This window comes from Hyalella azteca, unplaced genomic scaffold, assembly GCF_000764305.2.
Source record: "Hyalella azteca isolate HAZT.00-mixed unplaced genomic scaffold, Hazt_2.0.2 contig7730, whole genome shotgun sequence".
Lineage (NCBI taxonomy): Eukaryota > Metazoa > Arthropoda > Malacostraca > Amphipoda > Hyalellidae > Hyalella > Hyalella azteca.
In genome coordinates this window covers 74,352-85,452 of record NW_025937846.1, presented here as the reverse complement: position 1 = coordinate 85,452, position 11,101 = coordinate 74,352, and the positions used below count along the sequence as shown (strand labels likewise).

General features: G+C 32.9%; 1 protein-coding gene across 1 annotated transcript in view; it reads right to left on the bottom strand.

The window, feature by feature from the left end:
- LOC108666981 (pinin) overlaps positions 1-11,101 on the bottom strand; it is a gene marked incomplete at its 3' end in the record, with an annotated part of 43,329 nt that continues 32,228 nt past the window's right edge. Inside the window, 1 exon segment of the mRNA XM_047881365.1 lies at positions 1-65. Coding sequence (XP_047737321.1) covers positions 1-65 — 65 coding nt within the window.

Genomic DNA, 11,101 nt, shown 5'->3' with positions numbered 1-11,101 from the left:
CCGGAGTCGGTGGCTGGGGTAAAGAGTCGCTCCAGAGGAATCTTCTCCCTGCTAGAATCTTCTTCCTGAAACAAACATTTAATATCAGGAATTTTTATAGAATTGATCAAAGTTTCAAGAATTTTTTTAATTATCGATTTATAAATGAAGCCTGTGAAGCTTTTTAGCTTATATGGGCATTCGCATGAAGCATTTTGTATTTTTTTTCTCCAAATTTTTGTCATTTTCTTGTTATGAAATTTTTTTGTATGCTCCTGTGTGAATAAAGAAAGAATAAATATTTTTTCTAGAGTTCTAAGACCTGAGATCGAAGTGAATAAATCGCGAAAATTATAATGGACCAACCACTCAATAGTGACTAAATTTTGTGTATACATCAAAAAACAATACTAAAATTTACATCAAAAAATAACTTAAAATTAAAATAAAAAATTTTTTGGTTTCATATATGGTAATACTATATATGCACCGAGAAGGCGCTGCATAAATACGAATACATATTTTTTTAAATAGTTGGAAAATAAAATATCTTGAAATAATTCTACTCGATAACAATTAATAATGAGGTGAGAATATTGAAACATGAAACCGTAGTAGGTACGAGAATTTTGATTAATAACATTAACTATTAGAATAAATATTTCAAGCTAGAACGTCCAATTTCAGAGATAATTGTAAATTTTATTAATATAATGTATATTCTATGACTGTAATGTATATTCAATTAATGTGATGTATATTCTATGAATTTAATGTATAATCAATTAATGTGATGTACATTCTATGAATGTAATGTATATACATTTAATGTGAAATATATTCTATGAATGTAATGTATACGGTATTCAATCAATGTGATGTATGTTCCATGAATGTTATTTATATTCTATGAATGTAATGAACAATCAATCAATGTGACGTATATTCTATGAATGTAATTAAAATTCTATGACTGTAATGTATATTCAATTAATTTTATATATATTATATGACTTTAATGTATATTCAATTATAGAATTTATATTCTATGGATGTAATGTATATTCAATTAATGTGTTATATATTCTATTAATGTGACGTATATTCTATTAATGTGACGTATATTCAATTAATGTGATGTATATTCTATTAATGTGACGTATATTCAATTAATGTAATGTATATTCAATTAATGTGTTATATATTCTATTAATGGGAAGACACTAAATGTTGCCAGTAAAGACTGCACGGAAGCTGGTCTAAGTCGCCCAAAATAACAACAGAATGCGTCGCTATGTGGCGCACTGCCAGACAAAGCTATACAAAATGACAGCAGCTAAAGAAATACAAAAAGTATTATGTAAAACAAATGAAGAATTGTCTGAAATACCCATACAGGAGCTGTCAGGACTGATGACGTAAGTAAGTGCTTTGTAGATGCCAAAAAAAAAAAACATTGGGTTTAATGAATCGCATTTCATTTCAAATTGGGCGTACGAGTTAATTTTTACTATTACTATTACTTTACTTACTTTACTATTTTTACTATTACTAACCTATTTTATTGCACGTATTTCTACCGGGAGCCTTTTTTTCTAGCAACTCATTCTCAATAAAATGTGGTTCCCCAGGGTTCCCCTGGAAATATCTGTTAAAAATAAGGTCCCCAGTGAAAATATTCTAATGGGAACCTTATTTCTAACAATTATTTCCAGGGGAATGTAGGGGAACCTATTTTATTGCACGTATTTCTACCGGAAGCCTTTTTTCTAACAAATAATTCTCAATAAAATATGTTTCCCCTCGGTTCCCCTGGAAATAACTGTCAGAAATAAGGTTCCCAGATATGACATAAAACATCAAATTAAATGAATCGCATTTCATTCCAAATTGGGCGTTAGGAATTATTTTTGCCATCATCGAGTTTCTAGTTGCGAGTTACGAGAATTTATTTCAGCAAGGTGGTCGAGTGGCTGAGATCACCAATACTGGAGCAGAGAGTTGCATGTTCGAACCTCAGCGGTGCTGCGAAGATTGTGATCGAAATCGGCGCAGTGACTTGATTAAGTGCAGCAGGATTAGAGCAGCGAGTTGTGGGTTTGAAAAAGAGTAAGCTGTGCAAATTCTGTGACGTCGAGAACAAATTATGGCTCAAAAACGGCCTAATACTTAACGCTAACTCCACAATATTGGTATATACCACATAATTAATTGAGAAAACTTCAAAAAACATTATAAATGACATGCGCTCATATATGTAGAAAATAAAACACGTGATATTTCTGTAAAAATATGTAAACCTAAGTAGGAACGAGATATAGAATTGTCTTTGATCACAAGAAAAAAACTTTGAATAATATAAAATTCAAGTGACATGAGTACAGCTTAGCTTGTCGCTTACTAACGGTGGATTGAACGGCATAAATGCTCAAAATTCAGGATCCTGATGTTATTTCGGTCTTTAGATACTTTAACTGAAATTCCATGTGTTGCGAAAGGATTTATTTTTTTAGACCTAAATTGTGGGAAGCATTTAAAGTATTTACACATTAAATTAACACGTCGAATGCGATTGAGTGCATTCAATATATGCAATTGTAAAAATTTCATGATAGAAATTTTGGAAAATGGTGATTGAACTTATTTTATGGGGGCGATACGACTCACCGGTGGGTAGTATTGTACTCAACGTGTTAAATATACTACACTACATTAAATACAGCTTTTCCTTCAATAATATATACATCATAATTGACATTAGCTTAGCTTATTTGCAATTAAATTCGGTACTTTTGTACCAGAACATTTTTGATCCTTTATGGAAAGTTGACGAAATTAAATATCCTCTGAAATCACGAGGAATCCTAAAAAAATTATCAAGTTTCTTCAATAACATCGCTTAAAATCAGTCCATAAAATCCTAAAACCTAATTCATGCAATCAATCGCAGTAAACGCAATCAAAAAATAAGATCGCGATTGGCTAAGCGATTTTTTAAAATCTGGCGAGTATTATGAGTTTATAATCCGGTGAGTATTATGAGTTTATAATCCGGTGAGTATTATGAGTTTATAATCCGTTTTTACCAATGATGATGATTATCAGTTATTATTATCATTTATTTAGTTATATATTATTACACAGCTTGTTACGTTCACAAACAACTGTGAAGTGATCCTGAATACTTCAACTCCACTTAGACTTAGACTTGGCGTTAACTTAACTATATTAAGTTTGCCAAATTACGAAATTTTGTTTTCTTTGTTTATGTTCTTCTAATTCACAGTTAGTTAATTAACACGCCACTTTTCACTGCGCACTCGAAGCGTATTTCAATGTACACAATAAAATTCACATTTGTTTAACCGTGAAAATTTTTCATTCAGTATGTACCTTTATTTCGAAGTCGGAGAATTAGAGGATTATTGGAGGAGTATTAGTGGAGAATTGGAGGAGTATTTGTGGGGTATCGGAGGAGTACAAGTCGAAATATTATAGTATGACGATAGGAGTATTAGAGAAGTATTGTAGGAGTATTAGAGGAGTATTGGCAAAGTATTAGAGGAGTATTAATAGATAATTGAGAAGTGCAAGTCGGAGTATTTGAAAACTAGAGGAGAATTGGAGGAGTACTAGTCGGAGTATTAGAGGAGTCTTAGAGTAGTATTGGTTGAGTATTCATGGAGAATTAGAGGAGTATTAGAGGACTAGAGGAGTATCCCTAGAACCATCAGAGAAGTATTCTGATACCAAGTATTTGCACACCCTCAGTTCCCGACGTGGTCACGTCTCGTGGTCGCGCCGAGCTACTGACTGCGCTTGGCACCGGCAGCGGCGAGCGATAGCTGCAAGCCTCGCGAGACAAAACTGTGCGATGGTCTCTTTGGCGAGGAGAATGTCTCGCGAGATCCAGTCATTATCAGCGCCGTTACAGCTCTTACTGTGCGATGGTCTCTTTGGCGAGTAGAATGTCTCGCGAGATTCAGTCATTATCAGCGTCGTTATAGCTCTTTTTCCGCGATACTTAGCATTTTTATTGAGGTTTTTGCACTCTATGACTTACGGAAATACAAATTGTTCTGTTGCAAGTGCCGAAGAGTAACTTAATAAATTTTTTTTGCACTAATTGGCATTATCAGCGCCGTTACAGCTCTTTTTCCGCGATACTTAACATATTCTTGAGGTTTTTGCACTCTATGACTTACGGAAATACAAATTGTTCTGTAGCAAGTGCCGAAAATTATTTTAATTAATGTTTTTGCATTAACCGGCATCACTTGCAGCCGTTACTGTTCTTTTTCCGCGATACTAAACATTTTTTCGAGGTTTTTGCACTCTATGACTTACGGATACGCAAATTGTTCTGTAGCAAGTGCCAAAGATTAATTTAATTGTGTTTTCATGCTCTGTTACTTGAATAAATGCGAATGATAATTACTCTGCTGTACCAACATGAAATTCAGTTTGCGTGATTTGGGTGTTTGCCGCAACGCTAGCTGTCTTTACTGCTTCTTACAGCGATACTCAACATATTGTTTGAGGCTTAAACACTCTAAGACACACGTAAATTCCTATTTGTATCCAATAAAAATAAACAACAAACTCCAGTTGCAACGTTAGAAATTTGAAAAAAAGTTATTGTAAGAAGATGCAATCATTATAAGAAAATGCAATGTCAGTTTTTTGGTGAATGGTGAATAGTTATGAGGAAAGTTTAGCAACAGAATTTCAGGAACTTTTGGCGCAATAAAAAGTTGATATTTTTATTGAAATCTGTAAACTTTATTTTTTATCTATTTAGTATTTCTAGGGGGAAAAGGGTTAGAAGCAGCATTCAGACTAGTCTTCTGTTTGAATACATACAGGGATTCTAAAATTAGTAGAACCGGTTGTAAAAGCTAGAACTTTAAAATCACTATCAGATACAAAGGTGTTGCACTGCTCGGCATGAACACGTACAGCGGAATGAGGGGGATGTGCAAGTATGTTCCCCGTTCTATAACTACTCCCTTTGTGCTCTGCCAGCCTAGTATAGAAATTGCGAAACGTCATACCGACGTACGCTGCGCAGATGCGCACTGCGCACAACTGTATATCTGTAAACTGGGGACGATCGCATGAGAACAGGGAGAGTATCCTTATACCTGGGGAAAAGAATGGTGAATTTTTGTGGTATTGCCTTTGCTTTTAAATTCCTGATACAAATGATCGAAAAGTTCTATCGAATTCAAACGTAGCGAAGCAGTTGAAAATAAAGGCTATTGTCATGCATTCTTTCATCGCTAAAAATTGTAAATGAGAAAAGAAAATGTGTTATTCCCCGTAGTACGATTCTCATAGGATATAAATTTACACTACTTATACATAAAGTTATAAGTTTTTGACGATAAAATATTGCCGCTTGACTTAAATAGTTTAAAACCTCCTGATTTTTTTGAACGGTTCGTGTGTCTTGATACATTAGAATGGATCAAATCTCTTAATATCTCTAAATGATTCATGCCTCTCGATATCTCTGAATGATTCACGTGTGTGTGGGCAAGCTTCGTCTCAGTCTAGACCGCAAAAATGCGGCACAAAACTCTATTTAATTTGCAGGTGTTGGGCGTCACCCAGTCTAATATTAAAAGCGTCGCGTAGCCAGGCTATTAAATCAGAATTGACTACAGGAAGAAGCCCGCGGAAAGTCCCAGTGAAGCGATAAAACTGTGGCCGACTAGTGACTGATATTGATATCGGTATATGGCTTAGGGATCAAGTTAAAAAAAAAACTCAACTCAGTTCTAAAACTGAGGCTTAATGATGAGCGATATTGATATAGCATCTGGCTTTGGGAATGAGTTTTAAAAGTTGCTATAATAGCAGAAAATTTTTAACGAAATAAAATTAAACGTGCGAAATGCGCGCGTTGAGAAGTGCAGGCTTGGAAAGTAGATTTTATGTTAGAATAAAGAAATTTTAGGAAATGGTGACTAGGTATGTTTATGTTTTATGTTTACTGCAGAGGTCGAGGCCTCTTCCAAAAATTTTACGGTGTTTAAAAATTAAATTATATAGAAGCATTGAAAACATATGAAGGTTATCCAAATCAGCAACATTTCAGGTGGAAGATATGAAATGATTGGATAAAAAATATAAATTGGATTTTGCAATTGGCAAATATAAATTGAATCTAAATGATGGAAAATATTTTTTTCGTGCTTTGAAAAGTGATTAAAATCAATCATTTTTGAAAAATTCTTTTATGAAGGGGCTCTTAACTTAATTAGAATACATAAGCTTTATTATGTAATTAGGATTAACCTGCAGCCAATTGATACTTTATCTGCATTATGCAACAGTGCTGCTACAGTGCTAACCTGCTATGAATTAATAATTCATGTAAACTGTTGAAGAATGAAGCTTTAGGGTTAACCTGCTATTAATCAATAATTTTTCTGCACCATGAAACAGTGCAATTTCAGAGCTAACCTGCTATTAATTAAAAATTCATTTGCACTATGAAACAGTGCAGCTTCAGAGCTAACCTGCTATAAATTAATCATTTATGTACACTGTGAAAGAATGAAGCTTTAGGATTAACCTGCCCTTAATTAAGAATTTATCTGCACTATGAAACAGTGCAGCTTCAACGCTAACCTGCCATTAATTAATAATTATATACATAATTCATGCATACTGTGCAAGAATGAAGCTTTAGGGTTAACCTTTCATTAATTAATAATTTACGTACACTGTGAAAGAGTACTGCTTCTGAGCTAACCTGCTTTTAATTAATAATTCATGTATACTTTGAAAGAATGAAGCCTTAGGGTTAACCTGCCCTTAATTAATAATTCATGTACACTGTGCAAGAGTACAGCCTTAGGGTTAACCTGCCTTAATTAATAATTTGTGTACACTGTGCAAGAGTGAAGCCTTAGGATTAACCTGCCCTTAATTAATAATTTGTGTACACTGTGCAAGAGTACAGCCTTAGGATTAACCTGCCATTAATTAATAATTCATGTACACTGTGAAAGAGTACAGCCTTTGGGTTAACCTGCCATTAATTAATATAATAATTAATTAATAATTTGTGTACACTGTGAAAGAGTACAGCTACACAGCTACGCACGACAAGCGCCGTGCATTGGCTGGCACGGCGTCAGGTTACCGCCGCTGCTGCCAAAAACTTCTGTTGTGCTGCGCCAAACTTTACCCTCTTGGTGATGATATTGCTGGGTTAATTTAATGATATTTCTGGGTCAATTTAATAATATTGCTGGGTTGATTTAATAATATTGCTGGGTTAATATATGGCGTAATTTAATGATATTGCTGGGTTAATTTAATGATATTGCTGGGTTAATTTATGGCTTAATTTAATGATATTGCTGGGTTAATTTAATGATGTTGCTGGGTTAATTTCATGATATTGCTGGGTTAATTTAATGATATTGCTGGGTTAATTTAATGATATTGCTGGGTTAATTTATTGATATTGTCAATTTAGAAATACTGATGGGTTAATTTTACGATATTGCTGGGTTAATTTATTGATATTGTCAATTTAGAAATACTGATGGGTTAATTTAACGATATTGCTGGGTTAATTTATTGATATTGTCAATTTAGTCATATTGATGGGTTAATTTCATGATATTGTTGGGTTAATTTAATGATGGTGCTGGGTTAATTTAATGATGTTGCTGGGCTAATTTAATGATATTGCTGGGTTAATTTAATGATATTGCTGGGTTAATTTAATGATATTGCTGGGTTAATTTCATGATGGTGCTGGTTTAATTTAATGATACTGCTGGGTTAATTTGATGATATTGCTGGTTAATTTAATGATGTTGCTGGGCTCATTTAATGATATTGCTGGGTTAATTTAATGATATTGCTGGGTTAATTTAATGATGTTGCTTAATTAATTCAATGATATTGCCCGATTAAGGTAAAGATATTTCTATCATATTGGTTATGATATTGCTGGGTTAAACGATATTACTAATAACTCGGTAATAATATTGCTAATATCCCGTTATTTATATTGTAGGAATAATTTAATTATATTGGTATTAGCTCGGTAATGAATTTGCTGTATTATATTTAATCATATTGCTGGATTAACATAATGATATCGATCAATTCGTTTACGAACAAATTAAACGTGGTAAAAAATTTTAATTGAATAATGATAGTTCGGTGATACGAATTTGAGGAAACTCTACGCATTTTGCACCGTTTATTTAAGTACAGTTCCCGTTTGAACCGAAAATGTACGAGATATGCAATATGTAGCTAGAAAATAATTTCACGAACGATGCAAAATCTTCGGCACGACTTAAGTTTAAAAAAAATTTACTTCCGTGCACCCCAGACATACAAAGACTTACATTCTGTTAAAATATTAGAATATTTTAATAATTAAAGGTTCCGGAAACATAAAATAAAGCTTGGATATCAATGCTGAATATCAAACGGATGAGATTGACCGACTTTGAGGAAGAAAAAATACAGAAAAAAAAACCGAAAATTTGACAGAAACCAGCGTAAATCGTGCCGATAGAGAGAAATTTTACAAGAGTGGCTCTCCAGGGACCGCCAAACAACTTTAATATGAGCAATGCTTTTAATAACAAAAAGTGAAGTTAAATAATTTTAAGTTAAATACCATACATCAGCAGACCAATGTAAATATATGAAAATTGCTGCATTAATCTAAAACGAAAATGGCAGCCAAGACCACTTACCAAGATCTAAATTTTAAGTTAAATATTGATAAAATGATTCTCTTATGATTGATTGTGAACTTTTCTTGTAATTTTATTTCTAGCCATTGCATAAATTCAATTATTTTCATAAATTTGTCAATAATTTTATTGATATCCGTTAAAGGACAAATAGTTTGACGTATTAACAAATTCGAAACTTCACTGTAAGGAAGAGATTTCACCGTGCAAAATAAAATATCAGAATAATTTATTCACGAAAAGAGGTCATGCTTGAAAATCTCGTTTAAGATTTCATATAATTCATATTTATTTAAGAAAATTTATTTATTTGATATAGTGAGCTGGTTAACAATGTGAATTAAATTAGAACTTTAAACAATAAAAGAATAGACCAATTAATCACCGAAGCCAAGAGAGAAAATAAGTCTCCATGGCAGCGGCGGCCGCGGTGGGAAACCCTGTGTGAATCTAAATACAGCTGTGTGCGTCAGCTGCAGCTGTGTACGTCAGCTGCAGCTGTATCTGTGTACGGCTGCACAGCAATATGCGCTACATACAGAAATGTATGTGCCGTATAAGAATATACGGAAAAGAGTACGTGCCGTATAAGAAAATACATAAATAAGCAAGTGCCGTATAGGAATATACGGAAATGAGTACGTGCCGTATAAGAAAATACAGAAATAAGTAAGTGCCATATAAGAATATACTGAAGTAAATAAGTGCTGTATATGAATATACTGATTTAATGGAGTGACTTATAAGAATATCCAGAAATAGGTACCGTATAACAAAATACAGAAATAAGTAAGTGCCTGCTTGTTCCCTACTGCACACATGTTTGTTGTAGTGAAGCGTGTAATGTATAGGGCAAGTGTACATGCGCTTCCNCTGTCTCTTATACACATCTAGATGTGTATAAGAGACAGGCCCAACACTGTGAAAAAGCAGGGCAATATTTTGCGTTGGTAGGACGTTTTTTTTCTTCTGATAAAGATTAACTTTCTTAAAAAACAAGCTCGTAATTTTTCATTAGGATTTGCGATCTCGCGGCAGTGCTACGCGGTTTAGATGCAAAAATTTAATAATATAAATGATTATAATGACTGTGATAATGATTGAGTACGTAATAATCCAGTGGTTTTGCGCGATGTTAAGTTCATTTTTTAAGTGTACGTATATAACGTTATTGGAGCTTATCTAGCCTTGTTTGTTCTTCTATATTATATTAATCGATTGTAGAAAAGTCTACAAATATTAACTTAACAAAAGTGTAACAAATATTCGATTTAAATTAATGCGCAAAAGTACATGATGTATTTTGATTTTGAATTTGATTTCTTGATCTTAAATGTATTGATTTAGTTAATTAATTTATTATTTAGCTTTATTAATTTATTCCTTTAATAATTGCTTGGAATTTAGCAGGCTATACCTATAATCTATTATACCTATGGACAATGGGGGCAATGTAGATAATGTTATATGTACATGTTCATTCATTGTTTAGGCACTGACAACGATAAATATGAGCACGAGCAATCTTGTCGTTGGTTTCCTTTACATGTAATCAGAGATGATGACGTGTTTTTAGTTATTTAAATTCAAAATATAGATAGAAATTTTTAGGCACTGAAACTCTTTTGCACGGATATTCATAAAATTTTTAATTTTTTGAATTCTCTGAGAGTCAGAGTTTGCATGTCTAGAAATACACATTGAGGAACATTAAATTTTCGATTGATTTTCAGGCAATAATCTGCGGAAATAATCGAAGAATAATGCGAGGAAATAATCCAAGAACAATTCGAGGAAATAATCCAAGAATAATCCGAGGAAATAATCCAAGAATCTCGTAATTTTTCATTAGGATTTGCGATCTTGCGGCAGTGCTACGCGGTTTCGCTGCGATAATTAAATAATATAAATTATTATAATAATTGATTACGACAGAATTCAGTGGTTTTGGGCGAGGTTAAGTTCGCTTTTGAGTGTACGTATATAGTGTTATTGGAGTATAAAGAAAGTAGGCCTTCTTCTTATTTTAAATAAAGCGCATGTAGAAAAATCCAGATATATTGAATTACCAAAATATTACAAATATTTAATTTAAATTCATGCTCAAAAGTACACGATGATTCTAGGTTTGAATTTGATTTCTTAATCCTGAATGCGTTGATTTATTTAACTTTATTCATTTCTTCACTTAGGCCCTGACAACGATAAATATGAGCACAAGCAATTCTGTTGTTAGCTTCTTTTACATTTATTCAAAGATGATGACGTGTTTTCGATTATTTAAATTCAGAATATAGAAATAAATCCCTTATAGGCACTGAAACTTTTTAGCACGGATATTCAGTAAATATTGAATTTTATGTATTCTCTGAGGGTCCAAG